The sequence below is a fragment of the Balaenoptera musculus genome, chromosome 8 (assembly GCF_009873245.2).
Source record: "Balaenoptera musculus isolate JJ_BM4_2016_0621 chromosome 8, mBalMus1.pri.v3, whole genome shotgun sequence".
NCBI lineage: Eukaryota > Metazoa > Chordata > Mammalia > Artiodactyla > Balaenopteridae > Balaenoptera > Balaenoptera musculus.
In genome coordinates, this window is record NC_045792.1 from 11,782,063 (window position 1) to 11,806,230 (window position 24,168).

General features: G+C 43.9%; 1 protein-coding gene across 2 annotated transcripts in view; it reads right to left on the bottom strand.

Moving 5' to 3' along the window:
- Nucleotides 1-2,650: 2,650 nt before the first annotated feature.
- Nucleotides 2,651-24,168, bottom strand: part of LOC118899230 (tubulin-specific chaperone cofactor E-like protein) — a 151,597-nt gene continuing 130,079 nt past the window's right edge. Inside the window, exons 21-31 of one of the 2 annotated variants that reach the window (XM_036860605.1) lie at nt 22,197-22,580; nt 19,847-20,133; nt 17,989-18,269; nt 14,797-14,907; nt 13,243-13,445; nt 12,130-12,293; nt 11,448-11,696; nt 6,624-6,786; nt 5,410-5,497; nt 4,986-5,102; nt 2,651-3,374 (exon numbers count right to left, since the gene is read on the bottom strand). In XM_036860605.1, coding sequence (XP_036716500.1) covers nt 3,274-3,374; nt 4,986-5,102; nt 5,410-5,497; nt 6,624-6,786; nt 11,448-11,696; nt 12,130-12,293; nt 13,243-13,445; nt 14,797-14,907; nt 17,989-18,269; nt 19,847-20,133; nt 22,197-22,580 — 2,148 coding nt within the window. In that variant the 3' untranslated portion in view covers nt 2,651-3,273. Of the gene's footprint in view, nt 3,375-4,985; nt 5,103-5,409; nt 5,498-6,623; nt 6,787-11,447; nt 11,697-12,129; nt 12,294-13,242; nt 13,446-14,796; nt 14,908-17,988; nt 18,285-19,846; nt 20,134-22,196; nt 22,581-24,168 lie in introns of both variants that reach the window. The other variant, XM_036860606.1, reaches the window with a different exon arrangement.

The following is a 24,168-nucleotide window of genomic DNA, read 5'->3' on the forward strand; positions in this document are numbered from 1 at the left end:
GCTCTTCTGCCTTGCAGACAGTCAGCTAAGGGGCCTGTTTGTTTTTAGTTCCGTAGATGTGTTTCTCTTTAATACAGATAGGCATGACTGGCTCAGAGACTACTTGGCAGCCATCGCCACAGATTTCCAGTTCTTCTCCCTCCCAGTTTCATGGGACGTTCACAATTGCCCCTCTCTGAAAGTTAGTTCCAGCCATGTACCTTGCTTTGGCCAGTGAAATGGGAACAGAAGTGTGTGTGTCCCTTCTGGGGTGTGACCCCTTGCTGCGGTGAGCCCCAGAGCCTCGTGTTGAGCTGGCAGCATCGAAAGATAATGAAGTGTCAAGAAATAACAAGTGCTGGTGAGGACTTGGGGAAAAGGGAATCCCTCATTGGTGGGAATGTAAATGGGTGCAGCCACTGTGGAGAACAGTATGGAGGTTCCTCTATAAATTAAAAATAGAACTACCATACAATCTAGCAATTCCACTTCTGGGCATTTATCCAAAGGAGATGAAAACACTAACTCGAAAAGATACCTGCACCCCCGTGTTCACAGCAGCATTATTTACAATAGCCAAGATATGGAAACAACCTAAGTATCCATCTATGGGTGAATGAATAAAGAAGATGTGGTCTATATATACAATGGAATATTATTGAGCCATAAAAAAGGAAGAAATTCTGCCATTTGCAATAACATGGGTGGACCTTGAGGGCATTATGCTAAATGAAATAAGTCAGACAGAGAAAGACAAACATACTATGATCTTACTTATAGGGGGGAATCTAAAAACAAAACAAAACAAAAAACATAGAATGGATTGGTGGTTGCTAGAGGCATGGTAAAATGGGTGAAGAGGGTCAAAAGATACAAACTTCCAGTTATAAAATAGATACATCCTCGGGATGTAATGTACAGCATGGTGAGTATAGCTAATAATACCGTATTGCATATTTGAAAGCTGCTAAAAGAGTAGATCTTAAAAGTTCTCATCACAGGAGAAAAAATTGTAACTGTGTATGGTGATGGATGTTAACTAGACTTTTGCGATGATCATTTCCTAGTGTGTGTATATATATATCGAATCATTATGTCATACACTTGAAACTGATGTAATGCTATACGTCAATTATATCTCAATAATAATGTGATTCTGACACAGGAACAGACAAATAAGCCAATGGAAGAGAATCAAGAGCTCACAAACAGAACCCCAGAGGTTGAAACTTGATATATGATAAAGGTGGTACTGAAGTCCCATGGGGAAAGGATAAATTGTTCAATAAATTCTGTTGAGAGAAAAAAAGATAATAAAGTCTCATCAACCTCCCTCCCAGGATGGAAGTAAGGATCAGAGCCCCCTGATGTGAGAAAGAGAGAAATCTTTGTTGTTTAAGGCACTGAGATTCTGGGGTGTTCTAATATGGCTCCACACCTAGCTTATCCTGATGACAGACAAAGATGTCAACCAAGTGAGAAAACCAAAGGCCAAGAATTAAAGTGTGGCAAGAAAGGATTTAATTTAAAAATCTAAAAAACAATTATAGTGTTTAATTTAGAAATTTCTAGTGACTTTGATATGAAAATCATTAAAGAGACGTTATTAAATATGAAAACATTTCCTCCTTGTATGTCTTCAGTTAAAATTCATCTGAGGAAATCAAATAAAAAAAATAAATGAGATGTTATTGTGTTCAACTCAGAATCTGATTGTGAAAACCTAAACCTTAGACTATGGAAATGAGAATGGAGCTCTGAATCTGCTGATCTTGAAGTGGGGGAAAGTCTGGAGTTGAGGATTTTCACGTGAAAAAAACCATGTGCATAACATCAATTTCCATCCTGGTGAGGAAGAGATACTGTGTCTCTCCTAGAACAGATGGTTTGATTCCTTAATCCATCTCAATGTTCAGCATTTTCCCAAAAGATCCTAAGATGTCTTAAGTTGAAGCAGATGCATATTTTTCTCCATCAATACCGGTTGTCCTCTTGGCCGCATAGCATCTATGACTGCCAGGCTAGAGCTTGTGGACCCTCCCCGGGGCTGGGAGAGCAAAGCCGCTCAGCGCAGACTCAGTCTATACCCCGCTTCTTCAGCCCAGTGACAGTGTGATGCCGGGCCTTTTATACGTAAGACAACAGGAATCGTACCCACAACCCACGGTCAAGGACGCTAGGATTTCTGCTCAGCGTTTCCCAGAGTTCCCAGAAAAAGAAAAAAAATGCCATCAGCTTAAATCCAAAACAACTTCAAAATAAACTTGAAGTGGCGTTTACTTTGTTTTTAACCTTAAAAACAGAGGCACCCCAGGGATATATTTACCAGGCCCTCTATTATGTAGTTAATTATAGTAAATGTGGGTTTGTTGTGCCACATACAGAAGAGGACGCTGCCTGCTTCTCTTCCACATGGCACCTCACTAAACGCCCTGCTAATGCTCTGTCAGGACAAATAGCCGCATAACAAAACGCATTAAAGCTCTGGCCATCAGGGCCTACCTGCTCCAATTGCTGCTGCTGTCTTTTTTTTTTTTTTTTTTAATCAGAGGATGCTATTTAGTGTGCAAAGCTTAACATCGATAAGTATGGTTCCAGCCACGGAGTAATGAGAATAATTGAACACAAAGTTTATTTAAGCATAAAACACGTTAAAAATGATTTGGTTGATTTGTGAGAGAGAAGAGTTTGGGTCTGAAGAGACAGATGGGGTGTTGGGGTCCCCAGGTCTGCAAATAATACGTGCGGGGGCCACGTGGCCCGGCAGGGCTGGAGGACACAGGGGCGGATGTGGGGAGGGGAGTAACACAGGCGCGTCGAGGTCAGATGCTTCCAAACACCGGATAGGTTCCTTAGAGGGAGTCAAACCTTCCAATCACCGCTTCTCAGTATTTGATATCATTCCAACAGGCCCTTTCTCTATAAAAACTATGATACAGAAACAGCACTGGTGGGATAGATTTCTCTGGTCAGATTTCCGACAGACTTGTCTAACCAGAATTTTTTCCTTTACCGGTTTTTCATGCGAACCAACGTTTCTAGTGACAACTATTTGGAAATTTTAAGCAAGATATATGTTTTCCACAACTGGCTTTTAGAAGTCCAGTTGCATACCTTGAAAGAGGAGCATGACACTTCCCTCTTTTCTGGAACCCTGACCGTTTGGGGCAGGTGGCATCACTTTGAGACAGTGGGCAATCTCAAATAGGTTTTGACTTAAGGGCACACACCTTTTATCCTACAGGGAGTTGAAGTAAGTAAATGACAGTACTTTATATAGCAACCTTGAGTTAATTATGAGGTCGTGCCTGATGTATAGACAAAATGCCATAATGAAATCTGGGTCATGATGAGAAGCAGCGTCCAAACTTGAAGTTCAATGGAAGAATTAGAGGCTGTGAACAGAGAGAGACATAGTAAGTCCTATGAAAAAAAATATACCTGTTTGACATGGATCAGACATCTTTGTGGTATTCCAGTAAAGGAACCTACTTTCTTCATTGCCAAGAACCCACTTTCTCCAAATGGCCTGGACTCAGGTAGCAAGGAAGCGAAATTAACCCAACCTTTAGGAGAGTCCTGCTAACTTAGAGGGTACCAGGGACACCTGGCAGCTAAGGCTATTGCAGGAAACCTTGTTTCTTGGATCACACACCCCAGTCCCAGCTCAACCCAGGTAGACTTGGGGCCAGATCTAAGGCCAATATTTGGTACTTAAATGGCTGGGTAACTTCCTTCTTTAAATATCACCTTCATCTATACAAGCAGCTCATGCAGCTCAATATCAAAAAAACAAACAACCCAATCCAAAAATGGGCAGAAGACCTAAATAGACATTTCTCCAAAGAAGATATACAGATTGCCAACAAACACATGAAAGGATGCTCAACATCATTAATCATTAGAGAAATGCAAACCAAAACCACAATGAGGTATCACCTCACACCAGTCAGAATGGCCATCATCAAAAAATCTACAAGCAATAAATGCTGAAGAGGGTGTGGAGAAAAGGGAACCCTCTTGCACTGCTGGTGGGAATGTAAATTGATATAGCCACTATGGAGAACAGTATGGAGGTTCCTTAAAAAGCTAAAAATAGAACTACCATACGACCCAGCATTCCCACTCCTGGGCATATACCCTGAGAAAACCATAATTCAAAAAGAGTCATGTACCACAATGTTCATTGCAGCTCTATTTACAGTAGCCAGGACATGGAAGCAACCTAAGTGTCCATCAACAGATGAATGGATAAAGAAGATGTGACACATATATACAATGGAATATTACTCAGCCATAAAAAGAAACGAAATTGAGTTATTTGTAGTGAGATGGATGGACCTAGAGTCCGTCCTACAGAGTGAAGTATGTCAGAAAGAGAAAAACAAATACCGTATGCTAACACATATATATGGAATCTAAAAACAAAAAAATGGTCCTGATGAACCTAGGGGCAGGACAGGAATAAAGACACAGCTGTAGAGAATGGACTTGAGGACACGGGGAGGGGAAGGGTAAGCTGGGACAAAGTGAGAGAGTAACACTGACACATACACACTACCAAACGTAAAATAGACCGCTAGTGGGAAGCAGCTGCGTAGCACAGGGACATCAGCTCAGTGCTTTGCGACCACCTAGAGCTGTGGGAGGGTGGGAGGGAGACGCAAGAGGGAGGGCATATGGGGATATACATATGCATATAGCTGATTCACTTTGTTATACAGCAGAAACTAACACAACATTGTAAAGCAATTATACTCCAATAAAGATGTTTAAAAAAAATCACTTTTATCTTTAGATAAAAGAGCAGGGACCAAAAGGTTTAAAAAAAAAACCAAAATGATGCTAGAATTCCTTAGGCGTTTTCCTCATCTCTCCTTCTTACTTTCTGGAAGTCTCATAGATCAGTTGCTGACCGAGTGGGCCTCACATAGGACTGTCTCCTTCTCAGGGTCAAGAACTTCCTATGTCCCCAGCTGCCGGCCCTGAACGGGAGTCGTGCTCACCTCTGCAGCTCTTGCCGTCCTCCTGAAGGGTCCCCGTCACGCAGCTGCACAGAGGCCCGTCCACGCGGCTCGTGCAGATCTGCTCACACCCTCCATTGTCCTCACACCAGTCCAGCCCTGAAAAAGAGCCGCTGGACAAGTTACCTGCAGACAGTCCAGCTCTTCAACTCGTATCTAAGGGCAAGGCCTTCAAGAGAGGGGTGGAAGGAAAAAATCCCGATACTGTCATGAGTTTTTAATAGTCCGTGAAAAGATTTCATTATGGAAGCGGGCAGGCTTCTCAAACTGGGGTCCCCAAACTGGCGTCCTCAAGCTCCTTGTTCACCAGATTCACCTCGTAGGCAAAACACACCCCAGACTTAGCCCGAGCCTTCAAATCCCACTGTTTGAATCATTTATAGTGTGTTTTAGGGAACATACATACTTTTTCTCCTGATAGGTCCCACTGAAATGATCTGTTCTTTAGGTTCCTTGGCGTAATCTGTGGCAATCCTGGAATTTTGAGGGCAATTCTGAAAGACAGAACACCGGAGGGAAAATTTCACACAATTAAGCTGATAACTTATTCTTCACCACGTTTCCACCTCCAAAAGAGGCAGTGGCTCAGCCTGGAGCAGGACTGCAGCTCAGATTAATTACAATCAATCCATTCTTGATCATTGAGCCCACTGGGACTCGGGGCTTTATGTTGAACAGAATTAAATATATTCTCCACACTAGAATTAGATTCAAAGAGGCTCCCTTCCCAGGGAGGAGGATCCTGTATCAGATCAGAGAACAGTGTTTGCAGCAGCGTCTGTAAGTAGCTCTGACCATAATTCACATCTCGATTCGGCCAACATGGGGCGAGCATAAAGCTGCAGTGTTAAAGGTTAGGGACCAGGTACTAGTGCAATAAAGTCTTAGGGACATAGCCGTACATGGTGGGGATGTAAGCCTGGCATGGACCAGATGATTGGTTTGTCACCTCATCCCACCAGCCCCTCCACAGCCTCAGGCCTGGATGTGGATTTGGATATCTGTGGGATAATCCCTGTCTAAAGGACACCTGGATAAAGTGCGTCCTGAGCCCGGGAGTTTGCTTCTGTGGTGGAGGGGAGCTTGGCCCCATCGCTCACCTCAGATGCAGGGGGCCTGGCTCCTTGAGACTCTGGCATATTGGTTCTCAAACAGGGCTAATTTTGCCCCCCAAGGGACACTGGGCAAAGTCAGGAGGCATTTTGGGTGTTGCAAGTGGGGAGGAGGTGATACTGGGGTCTAGTGGCTAGAGGCCAGGGATACTGCTAAACAGCCTACAGAGCACAGGGCAGCCCTACAACAAAGAATCATTTGGTCCAAAATGTCTGTAGTGCTGAGGTTTGAGAAACCCTGGTCTAGTGTTATGCCAGCAACAGACTGACATTTCTAAGTCAGATAAAAGGAGTAAATGGTCATCATTCTACCCTGCTTATTGTTCCAGCTCAGACGACTGCCACTCCTAGGCCTCTGAAGGTGGTTCCAATTCAGCCACTGCCAGGTGCAGTGAGTCCTAAAGAACTCTATAGAGCCACCGACGTTGGGATTCGTGACTCCCCACGTGGGGAAAACTGGAACTGAGAGAAATAAAGCTAAGCACTGAATTTTCATGCTCTCACTTACTATTTTACAGGAGTACTTTTCTGAATCACAGAGGGACACTGCGCAGTGCAGATGGACTTCATCGTAATCCCCAATGAACTTAAAGACGGTGACGTGGAAGCGACAGGTGAGGGAGACACCGTTTTCCTCAATGCCAATGGTGTTGTCTTTAATGTTCTGACACCTATTCGGAAAAAAGGGACTCTCTGCTTCACACTTTCACGTTTCATACAAAAACCATCATGAACGGTAAAAATGCCTTTGCGTTTGAAGGTGACCTCTGGAGTGTGTGGGTCTGTCATTTATTACGACTCCCTTATAGTTTCAGTTTGTTGGAAAAGCATCAAATAGCACCTCAAATTAGGATCTTAACTGCAACTAAAAACAAAATGACCACAGGGCCTGCACTCAATTTCCCTACCCGCCAGTTTCTCATTCCTCCCCCTCACAATACTGTGTTTTACTGATATCAGTTTAATAAACACAAGATGAGTCCTTACATCTTCTGTACTTTCTTCAGTTAATTATCAATTTTGGCAGGGGCCCCTTTTTCAAGCTCTATCGGGAAATCTTCCCACAAGTGAAAACAGGTGGGAGCTGGAGAAGACGGACCAGCAGTCAAAGATGAGCTGAACGATTGTTTGGATGTAGGGATCACTCCCTTCCCCTCTCCTTGTGGTACTGAGCCAACAGGCAGGGACACAGGTATCTCGCCTCCACCTGTTAGAGTTTCTTAAATGGACCACAGTCTCTTATGCCCCAGGGTCTTTTCATGTACTGTTTCCCCCACCTGGAAGCCTCTCTGCACTTCTTCCCCTGCTAACTAACCCTGCTCTTTCTCCAATGCCCGTCTATGGCTCCCCCTCCTATATAAACATGCCCTGACCAGGGAGGAACAGGTGGCTTTGCCTGGATTTGCCAACAACACCCTGCTGAGCCCCTGGGGTGCAGGAACCAAGGTGTAGTCCTCACTGTGTCTCCAACACACTGGAGGGCACACAGTAAGTATTTACAAAGATGTGGTACATATATACGATGGAATATTACTCAGCCATTAAAAAGAATGAAATAATGCCACTTGCAGCAACATGGATGGGCCTGGAGATTATCATACTAAGTGAAGTAAGTCAGACAGAGAAAGATAAATATCATATGATATTCTGCTTATATGCAGAATCTAAAAAAAATGATACAAATGAACTTATTTATAAAACAGAAATTGACTCAGACTTAGAGAAAGAACTTATGGTTACCAGCGGGGAAGGCTGGGGGCGAGGGATAGATTGGGAGTTTGGGGTTGACATGTACACACTGCTATATTTAAAATAGATAACCAACAAGGACGTACTGTAAAACAATAAATAAATAAAAAATGAAAAATAAAAATACTTAGATGCTCTTTAGTCAAACTCACACAAATATTTGCCTGAGAAGCAATAAAAGCTATGACCTGTCTTTCAGCTCTGAGAGAACATGTATGTGTATATATAAAGCTGTATTTTTACTTTTGAAACATACATACAGTATTAACTCTCAGAACTGTTTTGTTTGAAATATGGTATTAAAATTATACTTAATTTTTAGACCAAAATAAAAATCTTTTTTTTAGACTGGATGAATCAGTGAGTGAATGAATTAATTGTGCTTCCATGGCCAAGGTTGGCCCACTGTGGCCAAGAAGCTCTTTAAAACGATCTTATCAAGATAAAAAGGGTGACTCTTTTCCTTATGTTTCCTTCCCCTGGCCCCCAGGATTCAATAGCTTCATGATAAGGAAAATTAAAAATTGAAGTTATCCTTCAGCATTCCCACACCTATTCAGTTTGGTAATTAGTCCATAAGGCAATAGTTTCCTAAATGCTTTGAAACAAAAACTTACTTGCTATACTTTTCCTTGTCACTGTGACTCATTTGAATAATCTAAGTTGGTTCAAGGATTCTACAATGTTCTCAGCCCTCCAGTCTTCACGCAGACCTTCCGTCTTAACTAGACCCCCAACTCCCAGAGAGATGATTCGAGGTTTAAGTGTCAGAAAAACAGGAAGCAGAAGGAAGGGGCCTCGGGAAGCAGGGACAGGCTGTCTGGATGCCGCCTTCGGGGGACAAACAAACCGAGCACTAGAATCCTTTGTCCACTATCAGAGGAACAAGTGTCCTTTCCTCTGTCTGGGCACATAAAGAGAACAGAGAAGTGACCTTCGTGTGCCCAGACCTTGGCATCACTGGTAGATGGCGGTGGCATCTCTGCCCCCAACGTAGCTGGTGAGGAGCGGCTGACCCCTCCCCCGAGATTCTGATGCGGACCCATTCTGCTGCTCAGTCATTCAGCACTGAGCAGCAGTTTTCCCATAAGCTCACTGGAAAAAACCAATAACCACATCCCTCCAAGAAAGGTCAAGAGGACGCATGAATTAAATTCTCTCACAGGATGAAATTACTTCACACCCAACAACAGTTTAATTTGAAGACCTTCATCCAGACCCTGGGGGGAGCTGAGATTTACGAACCCACTCACTTACTCTCCCTCTCTGGGTCAACTCTATTAAATACTATTTAAAAAATGCTAAATGCCACAGTGTCCTTCAAAGGCGGCCCAAGCCTGCCCACCCGGGTTTGCATTTGTACAGCGGCTCAGATCGTAGCTCTTTTACTTTGGGAAAGGACCATGGCTGGGGCGAGGGGAGGGGGAGGAAGGGAACAGATGAAGAAACGGAGACCTGTGATGTTAGCCGGAGCACCTGGGCCTGTTAAGACACCACATAGTCACCAAGTCCTTCCCTCTGCCTCTAGGGAGGCTAAACATCAACTCAAAAAGATAGTGCCTTCAGGAGGGCTTTGCTGAAAATCCCACTCTATGCCTCAGCAACGCAGGCCACAAGCCACACCCAGCCAGGTAGGGAGTTGATGCGTCTTGGTGCTTGAAAGATTTCCTCCTCTGCCCCTTGCTGGTTGGATGTCCTTGGGTGAGCTGCGTACAGGCTCTGAGCCTGTTCATGTGCAAAATAGTGGCTATTTATTGTTTGTCCACCTAGAACCGTACTCTTCTTCTTTGGGGGAACCATTCCTTCCTTCCCCAACTTTAAGGCTAATTACAGTATCCATAGCACTCCCTGACCACTCCAGGGAGGCATGCTGACTCAGGCCTGGGATAGGGTTCAAGAAACACTACCCCCAAACCTGGCACCTTGAATATTTTAAGCTGAAGGAGTTTGAGAAAATGGCAGAACTAGGTAGGTCACTCTTCTCACCTGAAACAGGTCATAAAGCCCTTATGTGAGAGGTGCCCTCCCTATACCAGAAGGAAAGGAGCATCCTTATTTCTGAAGACAAAGGGACACTGAGAAGAATCTGAACAGTCTGGCTAAGATTCCCCGCAGTTTACTACAATTACCACATACTCTTGACCTTCTCCATGACTGTCCACTCTTCATCAAACCGGGCATAACAATACTCAGCTTGAACTGTTTCTTCGAGTCTTTGTTTCCTTATGAAGACTCCCATGTCACGTAAAACTTACATTAGATAAATGTTATGCTTTTTTCCTGTTAATCTGTCTTTGTCCATTTAATGTTCAGACCCAGCCAGGAACCCTAAGAGGGTCAAGAAAAACTTTGCCCTCCCCAACACCAGGCAATTTAATGTTGCATCTCCTCCAAACAAGGCAGAGGAAATCCATCCAAGAAAGGCTAATCATACTCCTTCTCAGGGATTCCCTGAATTGGGGTTAGAAGGAATGCTCACTCCTGGGGGTTACAATGCAGAAAAAAATGCCAGTGTCTAACGAGGTCAATGAGAGAGACAGAGACAGAGAGAGACAGAGACAGAGACAGAGAAACAGAGAGCAACGGATAGAGGGAGGGAGGGAGTCTTGACAGCATCTGGCTTCCTGGACCCAATCATCCCTGAAGCTGCATCTACTTAATGTGATTTGGTTTTGTAACAATTAAGTACCTTGCTTTTGCATAAACTAGTTTGAAATGGTCTCTACCACTTATAAGAGAAAGAATTTTGATTAACATAGTCAACTGCTTTTAAGAATTATGGTACTGGGATGATGGAAATGTTCCAAAATTAGATTATGGTGATGGTTGCACTTCTCTGTACATTTACTAAAAATCATTGAATTTTACACTTAGGGCAAGTACATTATATTGTATATAAATTATGTATGCAATAAACCTGTTAAAAAAGTATTGTTGCTTGACAAAACCAGTAAGTGTTTTTATAAAATAAAGATAATTATCATGGTTGCTGTTTGGTCCACAGTCTTTTCTTCTTTTTCATTCACCCATTCATTTATTCATTCATTCAATAATTTTGTTGCATAACCACTCTGTTTCAGGAAATATGCTAGGTGCTGGGCATATACTGGTGAGTAAAAGAAAAAAAAAAGTTTATAAGCTATTATTCTAATCCCTTTTTAATTTTCATAGATGTCCTATTCACCAACCTTTAGTTATTCTCCTTACATCCTTTCATTTGCAGATAATCCACATTCAACTCAGATTGAAATTCAAAGTAGGCAGGACAGAATGCCCTCTTGGGTCACATTGAGAGTAAAGCATTTTGTAGTTAATGCCACATGGAACTGGTGATCTACCACTAAATTGCTGTGTGATTTTAAGCACTGCTTGATTCACTAAGCCTCAGCCTTCTCATCTGTAAAATGGGGCTTATAATATCTACCTCATACGTTGTCATCAGGATTAGATAGTTCTTGGGTGCAAAATGCTCGCCCTGTAGGTCGTCAACAAATGTTAGTTCCCATTCTCTTCCCTAAAAAACAATGTAGACAAATCTGATACTAAAGGCTCTGAGACTGTCCTCCAAGAAGAGGCTACCCACCCTTCTTCAATGATGAAGTATCGGAGCTTGTCATTGCTGTCACGGGAGGGGGTGGCGTAGCATTTGTTCAGCGTCAGAATCAGATGCGTGGAATCGGCTCCAACCACAAAGACCCCTACATACAGCACATCTCGAGTCGTCAGCACCACTTCGCCCTGGCGGTATGGATGTTTGTAGGAGGCATTTTTGTAGAGCGCCATCTTGGTGGTGAAGCTGCCTTCTTGGGTTGGAACTGTCAGGTTAATGACGCTACAAGGGAAACAGTCGTAAGTCGGGGGACCCCAAGCAACGTTATCTGTTCAATTACTTACCGTTTTCCAAGCTGAAAATGCAGAGGGAAGGCCAAGCAGAGAGTAGTAAAGTCTAATAATTAAATTTAAATAATTAAATCTAATTTTAATTAAAATTAAAAATTCAATTCCTCAGCACCTCTCTCCCCCTGGCACATTTCAAGTGCTCAATGGCCACATACAGCTACTGTATTGGACAGTACTGATATAGGACATTCCCATCACTGTAGAAAGTTCTATCGAACAATGCTGGTCTAAGGCATCTAGGTTCAGAAGATATGAATTATTCTCTCCCTAGTGCTTCAAAGACAGATGCTAGCAGTTTTGATTGTGCTAACCTTAACTGTCAAGGAAAAGACAGAGCAACGTGCACAGCCCACGAGATTCTCTACCTTAGCATAGGCTTCACGACAGAGTCCAAGGAGATCTTGATATCCAGCTCATAAGCACATGAAAATTCCACACTGATCGTCCTGTCCCTGGTGATGATGTTGCCAGTATTGTTGGCACTTTCTATCCAAATGGTGTTTTTATACATGATATGAGTGGCATTGGACTGCAAAGCAAAGGGAGGTCAGAAATCATTAAATCTGGGTGTGAGTATGTGGCTTGCATTTCAAATCCACCGGCCGGAAAGTGGAAAAATGGCTTCATTTCATATATAACCCAGAGGCCAATATAAATCAGGATGGAGCTAGTCTCAGCACTTACTGGGAAAAAAAAGTATTATAATAGATGTCAACAGCACCCTTCAGTCTGATAACCTTGAATGCCCACGGAGGGCGATGTCATGTACCACTGAATTCTAAGTACAACCAGTCCCCAGTTATCTGTGGGAACCCAAGCTGGGGACAGCATGAAGTATTGCCATCCTGAGGTAATATGTATCTTCTCTTTCAAGTCTTAATTCAAAATCCAGCCTCCGCCAAATCTTGTACCAGACATGCCCACAAGTACCAAGATGAACACACGCATGTTTCACCGTCTTGCACCTTTCACTCCCTGATAAAAAGTGTTAATGAACACAGTTATCAAAAAAAGACAGTAGGAAGGCACAGGAGGAAGAGAAGTGAGATGCTTTGCTAACCTATGAATTGGATAACCCGACACAAAATGTTGTGACCTTGCTGTATTTCTGCAGCCAACTGTTAAGTGATGTCTGGGACACCCTTACACCCTGCAATAGCTGAACCCAGCTGTCTTTACCTGGAAGAACAACAGAAGCGTGAGAGGTAAAAACATGTGTCAGCATGCAGGGCAAAGGATGACAGCAGACAGCGCAAACCAGGGAAGGAAGCACGTCACTCATCTTGCTTTCAGTTCAACCACTTAGCACCCAATGATTATTTTCCCGCTGTCCTTCATTTCGCGCATGCCTTTTGCTGTTTTCCAAGGAGCATGTTTCTAAGTTGAACCCCTGAAGTTGGCTTAAGAACAATCAATGTGCCAACACCTGGAGCTGCCACCACCTCAGCCAGATGCTCTTTCCTGCCCTCATTCCTCACCTGCACAATGTTTCCACAGTTCCCTTTGGTGTTGTTGATCTGAAAGGAGATAAAGTCCTCTCCCTCGATGCCGGTGCACTGCCTGTCATTGATCCGCACACCCTCCCTCTCGAAGCCGAGCTGGAAGAGTTTGCACTTAGATATGGACACTTCCATCTGGGCAGCCTTGCAGGTCACCTCTGCGTCAATGATGTCGTGGGAGTCTGTGGGGAAACAGTCATTATGAAAGGCACGTCAGTGGGAGTTGGTCATGCTGTGTGGGTGGGCGAGGCGCCCCATTCTCTTTAGAAGAGGCTGATGGTCTTCACACACAGGCTGCAGCATTTCTAATGAAGCTCTGATCAAACTAAATGAGTATATGAACTCATTCAAAGCAATAACTTGGGCAATGCTAGGGCCTTTTTTTTTTTTTGGCCATGCCGTGCGGCATGTGGGATCTTAGTTCCCCGACCAGGGATCGAACCCACGCACCCTACATTGGAAGCGAGGAGTCTTAACCACTGGACCACCAGAGAAGTCCCCAGAGAGCCTTTTTTTAAAGATGAAAATGCTATACAAAGTGTCTTTGATCTTTTCTTCCTAAACCCAGTATTTCCGCCCCACTTTGGCGGTAGCTACTGTCTGTAAGCTCCATACCGCATCTGGCTCACTGTGGCCTGGCTAAAGAACATGCCCCAAGTGAGGGCAGCCCTGGTCAGGCCACTCCACAGCCCAGCTGGTACCCAGGCCAGCACTCGGAGCTCTTGTTTTTTGAAATGGAATGCACCAATGGACATTTTCCGTGAGTACACAAACACAGGCTAATAAGCTCTAAAGAAACAGAGAGAAACGTTTTTATCTGCTTAGGTGAAGCCTTTGAACAGCACATGTGGTCCCCTTCTGTGGAGCCTTCTGGTCAACCAGGCTTTCATTCTCTGATGATGCTAAATGTGGCATGTGCCTTCTGAGTTCCTCGGTTCAGCCAAGGACACAGAGCTGGGAAGCAAAGCAGGTCCCCCACAAGCCGACAAAACGAGTGCGCTCTTGGCCAGGGGACAAGGCCATTCCTACCTTAAGGGGACTCCTACCTGGAGTCCTAGTTGTTTGCCGTTTGCTTCAACATTTCTGTTTTCTTCAGGACCCACCGAAAAGCTTCGGGCCAGATAAAGCTGGCTTTAAACATGTCTTACAGCACCTGGCACTCTCGTCCTGATTCTTTCATGTTTTCGTCAAACCACCTTATCTCCCTGTGAGTCTAAAAGATCAATTTGGATCCCTCTGATGTTGAACATGGACTCAGATGGAGCTGGCTGATTCTATGCATGTCCAAATTTGTGTGTTATCATTTATTGAAGAAAAGGATGTAGCTACAAGGAAACGAACATTAGCCTGCTTTGAAGAGGTCGGGTTCCTTCCTTGTTCTGGTTAAATGCTCAGGAAAGCTTCGTTACTTGGGTTTCTAACCCACAGTGTGGGACGTGCGGGCTCCCACCCGAAAGCCTTCCTACATGGCTGCCGGGCGTCTCCCGCGGGGCCTGTCTGGCTGGGGGTGGGGGGGCGGCAGGTGTCACTCACTGTTTCCGTAGGGAGGGGGTTCCATGCAGCCACACAGCTCCCCTCCGTTTTCCAGCTCACAGGTTCGATTGGGACAGTCCGCCCCCAGACAGGGATCTTCAACCACTCCTGCTAAAAAGGAAAACAAACAGAAACACAACTTGATTTTCACACCAGTGCACGGCAGCATGTGGTCACACTCTGGACTCGCCACTTCAGTGGACCTGGTGTGGTCAGATGGCAGACGCAAATTAACAGACAGGGCAGCCTTCTGGGAAATAATGACGATAGCTAGTAATTAGGTCCTTGCTATGTGCTTCATGCTTTGGCGGCATTACCTCTTCCAACGCTTACAAACTCTGCCAGCTAAGTGTCGTAACTTGGCATCACAGCTGAAGTGCACCCAAGGTCACACACAGGTGAAGGTAAGTGGGGAAGATGGAATACACAGACACGCTTAACTGCCAGGACATCCCGAGATTACTGCACTTCCTGCTCTGTACCACAATCATACGCATTGGTATCGTTATATTTATATAAAGAGTAGGGTCCAAGCCATTTACCTCTAGATTCCCAGCACCCAGCCACCTCATAGTAGATGCTCAAAAAATACTTGTCAACAATGAAGATTTTATGGCCAGTAAGGTGCCAGAGAGGTCCCTCAAACCAGGACTTCTTAGTCTTTTTTTGATTCATGGTCCAGCTACCCCACAAACTTCTACTTAATTTTATAAAAATAGACAAACTATCTACACACAACTCACCAGCATTGACTTAGATTAATGGTACTGTTTTACCAAAAAGGGGAAAACTCTAAATAAAATACAAATGTATGTGAAGTGTCATCACCAACAGATTATAAATATTTCTGTAGCAGATGAGCCCATAGGCCACCTGTGAGCTCGTCAACATCTCAGTTTGAGAACTACTAATTGAGAGCATTTCTTTTAGACACTCACTTTTTTTTTTTTGAGTTCTTTATTTTATTCTTGATATGAGTTTGTTTTCTGATGATTTGACTCAATATAACAAAAGCAAATTTCACTTACGTATTTCAGTTGTTATTTCTAATTGTTTTCCCTTGGAAAATTTTAATTTTTAAAGTTTTGTCAAATTGCCATGCCAAAAAAAAAAAAAAAAATCAAGTAGTACTGAGAAGCTTAAAGTGAAAAATAGCAGTCCCTTGCCTAGCCCCTCTCCACTTCCCAATTATTTTTCTTAGTCATTTTAAAAGTCTTTTGGTGGTTTCTTTGGATATTTAACTCTATGTTTGTAAATGGTAAGAGAAAACTGTTTTCATTTAATTTTTACTTTTATCAAAATAATACTGGTAAAAAGTCAAATAATGCTGTATTGAAGAATGGCAACCCCATGTCCCAGTCTTCTTATCTTCCAGTTCTAATGCTTCTGAGACAACTATTTTAAATCTTTTAATTCTTCTAGTTTTTACATCCATATTTCGAAATATCACAGTGTACTATTTTTCTTGATTTTTCAGTATTAGATCTCTATCGACTTCCTTTTTGAGAAGATTAGGATTTAGTAAACACTCACTTCTTTATTTAAAGACTGTCTCCCTATCCAGGTGTAATAATCCTCCTCGTCGTCATGGCATATGATGGTGAGTGTTGAAGAAACAGCAATGATTCAATCCCAGCATGAGCCAAGTTCTCTTCAAGAGTTCAAAAACAAAACAAAACCCCTGAGCTATCCCATAGCTGCAGGTGCTTCTCCCGACCCTCTGCTAAGTAACTATTGTAATAGGTGGGAGGACAGGTATGGCGTAGCATTAGGCTGTCTTAATTCCTAGAAAGAAGACTGAAGGAAAACCATCAGCATCAGTTAAATACACTTACTCTTTAAAGGCTTCCTTTTGTAAAGACCCTTTTACTTGCCCAGTGGGTTCAGCACCTAACACAGTGCTAAGCACACAACAGCCACTCCATGAATGTGCTGGCTGATTAACACAATATGAAAACCACCCAAGAGAATAAGGGAAAGAAAGCGTGGAGCTTACAGTTTCCAAGAAGGAAAGAACCTCACTTACAAACATGGTGGTCCACCTACCACTTGGCAAATACAACATGCCCAATTCAGAGGGAAGTTTTAAGGTTAAAAGCAAAAATTCATACTTAAAAAAAAAATCCAGACAATTTTTAAAGTTCAAAACAGTTAAGGTTTTTTAAAGTATTGTTTATTAACAGAACAGGGTAAAATATTAAAGTTATCAAACAAACTATTTCTGTTGCTTGCTAACAGAGACTGGTCGTTTGCTTGTTAAGAGTTTCTGAAATCACTGAATGCATATTTTAATGAACCACATTGCTTTCAGGTTCTGAAGTAAGTGCATCCCTACTCTTGCTCAGGTTTGGTCTGCAAATGTACTGATGTGCACGCTCAGCCTTGGAATGAACAGGGCCAGTTTTCATGGCGGTACCTGTATGCACATTGGGTTGGTGGCGCATGTCGAGGGACAGGCACACATCCTGTCGGCCGCAATGTCATACTGCATTCATGGGACAGATTGATCATTATGTATATGCACACACATATACGGATATGACAAATTTATGTGTGATTATGTACATATTTATTTGCTCCATGTATTTGATTAACATGGTAAGAAGATGAACAAAGAGAATAATGGATAACGCAGATCAAAATAGTTTTCTTACTACAGAAAACAAATGCAAGAATCTACAGATCTTTATTTTATCAATAGTATATGTGTAATCCCTTTATGAATCCAACCATGGCTTCCTTGCAACCAGGCAGATACAGCCAGCTCAATTCCAACTCAACTTGCCACTTGCCATGTGCCTTCTCTTTCTGATCTGGGCTCTGACCCTTGTTAAGGGAGCCTGTGTAGAGCTGAGTTCGGGGCACTGAAATCAATCAGGAATCCTATACTCTGTCCGGCTATCTTAAAGTCACTAACTACACTGGTGCTCCTCCAACCCAGAGAACCTCACCTTCCCCAGCTGGTGTTCCAAATTCCATAACTGGTCAGGCACTTAGAGGGGAGTCAGGCTCCACTGAAAATGCGCCCCATGGAATCTGCTACAGCTCACAGCTCTCCACCCTCCAACCCTGGGAGCAGATCTATGGGTCGAGATGCAGACCAGCCAGCCAGCCCTGGACACAGTGATGCCACTGGCAAAGCTGTGCTTTCAACTTAGAAAAGAGTCTGCAGAAATAAAATAATTCTCTTACAGCAATTCTCTTTCTCAATCCACTCGGTGCTGAGGATCCCGAAGGAGCGGCAGGACTCCCCATAGGCGGCCAGGGAGCCGCACAGCTGGTACTTCTTGTGGTTGTAGCAGCCGTCCAGGTAGCAGGACTCGTAGAAGGGAAGGGGGTCGAGCAGCCCATAGCAGGGCTGGAAGAAGCCCTTCATGTCCGTGAGCTTCAGGCAGTAGCCGTCGCCCTGCATCTTCTGGATGTGCACGTTGTCACACATGGCCGCGTACTGGGAGAACTGCAGCTCGTTGCAGCTGGGGGCGAGAGGTCTGGTCAGGGTGGGAAGCAAAACCAGGCATCCAAGATGGCCAATGAAAGGGCAGACCATGGCAGTGCCCTTCTTAGCTAACCCAGAAGTTAGTGTGGGAATGCTGATCCCAACACTAACAGACTATGTGACCTTAGGAAAGTCAAGGTAATTTCTATTGTTACACCACTGGGGTAAATGAGGGTAAAATAAAATGATGGACTGGTTGCCAGAGTGTCAGACAAAAGGTAGATATTGATATAATCACCATTAACCTTTGATATAACTGATACAATAACTATTAACAGGTGTTCATATAATAACAACCACCACCAATAATAATGATAGTTACTATCACTACTACTAATAATAGCAATGACAGTTGGTAGAATTAAAGATTTAAAAGGAAGTCCAGAAACTTCTCAACCAGTTCCAGTTTAGCTATCAGAGACCAAAAGTAAAATCATCACAAGAAAATTGGTGTCAGGCTGAAATCGTTTATAAAGGAAGAAATAAAAGGAAGAAATGAAGGGAAAGGAAGCTTAAACAGACTCATAATTCCTTAGGAGGAACTGAAACTTGCTCACCTTTGGAAGCCCCAGAATAGCTTAAATGTGCAAAGTAGTCATTTTTCTAACTGTGAGTCCTAGAAGTGACATTTTAGAGAAAGTATCACATTAGGAATTCTGGAATCTAATCCTGGCTTTGCCACTTATAGGACCCCCTCAAGTAAATCATTCCACTCTAGCCTCTGTTTCACCTAGAAAAGAGACTGGACCAGATGGTGCCCAAGATTCTTTCCAGCTCTGGGTCCCATAATTCACAGGATAGTCTAACTTACGGCACATTTTTCAGTTTACACCTGCAGAAGGGTCAAAGAGGGTTTGGAGCTTCATTTTCACGTCTGGGTATTCAGCTGATGTTTGGCGTATTAAAGCACAAGGGGACAGAACCATTATACAAGCAAAGAAATGCCAGGAAAGAGAAGCATATCTATAGCTCCTGAGAGGAATTAACATAATTCAGCAGCCCAGAAGGGCCCTAAATTAAACACCTTTGGAGTAACTTGTCTAACTCATTCTATTTCAGCCGGCCAGAGAGGGGCCTGAGAATAACCTCGCGGACTTCTGCTTTTTAAAAGGCTTTCTTGATTCCCACCAACTTCTACCTGCACAAAACCAAGCCTCTGGTAAGAGTCACAGACACACAGTCTCAGCACTGGGGAGCAAGGGATAGCCCTCATCTCCTGGGTTAAATCTTAATCCCACCCCCCAGCAGGGGTGCCCGGTTGCAGTCGGGCAGCTGGCCACGGTTTCAGAATTCTAATCCTGGGCACACTCTTCTGTTTAGCCGAGGGCTGGATGACACAAAAATTTTAGACTTTTATCATCTAAGCCTAGTTCCTCCCTCTGCTGCTCAAGAAACTGCTGTGCCTATTTGTATGATGAAAACTCCAAAGACCTTCAGCTTAGCTCTTTGTAGGAGTCCGGAAGGGTGACGCTGTACAAAGTCCCTTCCTCAGCAACGCCTGTCATGGACGTGGGAGGACGGGGGCCCTTGAGTCTAGCGGCTGCAAGTTCTCACCTCTTCTGCATGCCATTGGTTTTCCAGCTCTGGGCCAGCACCACGCTGCTCACCACAGGCCTCCCCCGCAGGGTCACGTAATCATCGGTCAAGTCCCCATTGAAGTTGCCACAAAGGCCACACACTTTGTTCTGCAGCCTCTCACTGATGCTGATTTTTATGACGTTGAAACCGTTGTAGTGTATCTGGATGTCAGGGCTGGTGTCGATCACCAGGAACCCCTCGCTGCTGTAGATTTTGGTTGCCAACCCGGTTATAAACGGAACATTCACTTGTGTGCCATTCACCTGTCAAAGGAGAAAGAAAAAGTATATGACCCTCAAAGCAGGGGCTGGCAAACGTTTACTGTAAAGGGCCAGAGTAAATATTTTAGGCTTTGCGGCCCATATGATCTCTGTCAACTCTGTCCTCGTGGCCGGAAAGCTGCCAGAGACAATAGTAACTAAATGAGTGAGGCTGTGTTCCACTAAAGCTTTATTTACAAAAACAGGCAGCGAGGAGATTTGGCTGAATTTCCTATTTTGCTGACCCCCGCCCTAGAATTTGAGCCCTCACTCATCTAACTGCCCGCAGTTCCCCGCAAAGAAGCAAAGTATGGAGGCAGAGAGATACAAAAAAAAAATGATGGGAAAGTATAACTCACAACAAATGGCTGGATTTTTGTATAAAACTTTCTCTAGCATAAACCAATTACTGAAAATGAAATCCCAATCCTGTGCTAAGGAGGGTCTAACACGGTTAAAATGAACCTGGGGATCATTGCTATGTTAATTGTTTTCTTGTTTATAATGTTGAAACAGGAGGTACCCTCCCAGAGGTCCTAGAGGCACAGTGTTTTCTCCATTTGTCATTTTCTTGCTTTATAACAGTTTCTTTTTTTCTTAGCCCTTAGGACAGAACATAACATGCCTTTCCTGTACTTACAAAATAAATTCTTCTCCCCCCCACAGGTTATTAGTAACTTTCATTTCTGAAAAAAAGCAGAAGCCTTTAAAAAATATGATTCTTTACTATTTTGGTGGCTGGGGGTATTTTATTCAGCACAATGTCAGTTTTGCTCTCACGTGGTCCCTTTTCACTTTCTTGCTGCTGTATTCTGGACCAATGCAGTTGTTGTCTATGTGGGCCAATTTGCAAAAGGAATTGGAGTGTCAGAAACAGTAGCAGCTTTCATTGACGTTAAAAACCAGTATTAAAATCCAGACTTTTCCTTTTAAGCCTGCAAAATACTGCCAGTCTTTTCCCTAATGCTGGATACTAAGCTATTTGATGACTCTTCAAATAAAGATACTCCCTGTGCACAATTATCTGGGCCGGTGGTAGAAAGCAGGTACAGTAACACTCAATTCCAAAAATGCTCCTATGCATGTGCTGGCTCTCTCCCTGGCCCCCCCTAGCTGGAACCGCAACCCGGGGTAGGGGGTGCTGACTCCACGGCTCTGGTCTGTCTGCTGTGAACAGCCTGGTTTAGCTGAGAGGCTGGGGGTCACCAGCACTAGTTCCGAGCAGATTATCTTCTTAAATGGAGGGATGGGAGGAATGCAAGTTGGAGAGGTGTATTAGTTCCGGGGGTGGGTTGGAGATTCACATTTATTTATATACGGGTCTAAGATTCACAAGAAGCCAGGCAGCAGGCCTAGGGAAGGGCCAACCTAAGAGAAATCCACCATATCCCTCCTCTGTTTTCTTTCCCTTGGTGTGTCATCAGGGGGCGCTCTCATAGCGAGGGATGATCCCTCCCTGCCGTTTTTGTTTGTTTGTTTAACATCTTTATTGGAGTATAATTGCTTTACAATGGTGTATTAGTTTCTGCTGTATAACAAAGTGAATCAGCTATACATATACATATATCCCCATATCTCCTCCCTCTTGCATCTCCCTCCCGTTTTTATTTAGGTAGCTGTGTTTATAGGCAAACGCTTGCCTTCTCTGTTTCTAGAAAGGATGGCAGAGACGAAAGAGTGGGTCTTGGTACAGGTAGGCAGAGCCAAGAATAATTTTAAAGGCTCTTAAAAACAAATGAGATGCTTTTTGGAAATTAATTCAGAGTAAAAGTTGACTTAGCTACCATTTTATCACCTGAGGCTCTATCAGCACCCACACCGACCTTATAGCCCTGAGACACTGTACATTTCCTTTGGAAATCGTTAGTCAAGGACTAAATGGGGCCCACGCTTACGCTTATAGAATCTTTATATTTTCATTCTTTAAAATCTGGTCGTCGGTGTATAGTACGTATGAAGCAACAGCCTATTATCCTCAAACCTCACGGAAAACCACAGCAAACAACCCCCTAGACACGCCCTCGTTCCAGAGTACGTTTCTTAAGAATCAAGGACAGGCTCGTCACCTTGACAGTGTGCCGGTCATTGATGAGAATCTGCTCTTCGTTGATGTAGAAATAGACGGGCGAAATGATGGTGAGATTGGGGGACGACCACTTGTCGAAGTTGATGATGAGCTGGAAGGAGATGTCGGGGAGCTTCTGGCAGATGGTGGAGAGCACGAAGGCACAGTTGGCCGGGAAGCGGAGGAAGGCGCCGTCGAAGGTGCGGAAGACGCCGCCGCCGGCCGCCAGGCAGTAGGAGGTCTTGGTGCTGAAGCAGCCGCGCACCCCGTTGCGCAGCGCGCACTCCTCGTCTGACTTGCACTGGCGCGGGTCGCACTGGATCAGGTTGCGCCGGAAACAGCGGCAGCGCCGCGTGCAGTCGCTGTTCCAGAACAGCTGCTTGGGCTGGAAGAGAGGCGCCGTTTGCATGCAACTCAGGCTGTGGTCAGAGCTGGGGACCCCAAACCCCAGGCCACCTGGACCCTTTCCAGGCGGGGCTGGCCTATCAGCAATGGGGCTGGAATTTGCAACAAGGAGCAGTAGGGAGGCTGGTTCAATTCAAATGTTGCATCCCTTGCATGTAACTCAGATGCCAAACAATACGCAATTTAGTCTTTATTGGTTTCAGTCAAGAATTTGGGAATCTTTACGGCTGGATTGTAGAACTAATCACAGCCAACCAACCGGAATGGGCAGCTGCCAGAGGAACTAAGTGAAGAGGAAAAAAAATTTGGTAGGAAATTAATCTAACAAGTACCAGCTCCACTTGAAGGAAGAAATTTAAATTCACTCAGTAATGATAAACCCCACCCTTCAATCTTAAATAGGTTAAAAGAAAGCGATAACCAACTCTTATGATGAACCATTTCAACATTCCACAATAATCACTGTTCCAAAGGTTTTCCTTGTATCTAATCTACTTCTAATTTACTTCTGTTGCAAATACTCCATTTCTATGTCCTGAAGTGAGAGACCTAGATAACACTGAGGTTCCATGAAAGGAGAGCTTTGAGATCAGGCCACCTGGGGTTTGATCCCAGCCCTGCCACCCTACATGTGCCACCCTGAGGGGCACTACCAAGCTCCCAGAGTGTCAGTTTCCTCTCTCTAAACTGGAGATAATAATAATGTCTTGCAAGGCAGTTGTGAAGATTAAATAAGATGTGTGAAGCACATTTTCCGGCTGAGAGAAGGTACTCAATAAATAATAGCTGCTGTTATTACCGGAGAAGAACCACTCATCCGCTTTCAGATAGTGAGGAATTATATAAAGTTATATTAAATACTACAACCAAGTGTATCATCAATTGGTGGCAGCTATTATTTTTCACTCTTTCTGCAATCTGTAGACATGACTCTGCTTGGGGACTTCGTGCTCTTGATCTTGTACTTGTTCTAGACCAAGAATGCCAGGGAACTGTTGGAAATTGGTCGTGATTGTCCAAGTGGAGTGTGGTCCCAACGAGTGGACTAGTTCATAGAGATGTGGCCACTCGGGGCATTAATTCAATTTTCTAAAGCAGTGCTATCCAGAGGTGTTTTAATGGTACAAGATGGGCCTATGCTACTGTCTGGTCACCGTTTTCCGTTTTAACTATAGACTTATCAAAACCCTGGATATCAAATACAGATCTGACTCAGACCCAAGGGTAAGTAGATAGAGGGGGAGATCTCCCAGGAAAAGTTTTCTCAGGCTGGTGCACTTCAAGATTCCAGGGCACTGCTGATTCTTTCATCCTCAGAATGAAGTAGTTCCTGGAACCAAGTCTTCCCTCCTTCCAGACCTGTAAAATATTGACTTTCTTTCTCTTATCAGATTTGCAGAATAATTGAGCGGATGGGCTGGCCTCTCTCTGATAAGAAGTCAGACATTACATGGGTGGAAAGAGAAAAATAACCTGACGTATGTGGATATGATCAAGGGTAAATAACTCATCCCACAGGAGAACTTGATCATGAAACTAGCATCACAGTAAAGAGACGGGCCCAGTGC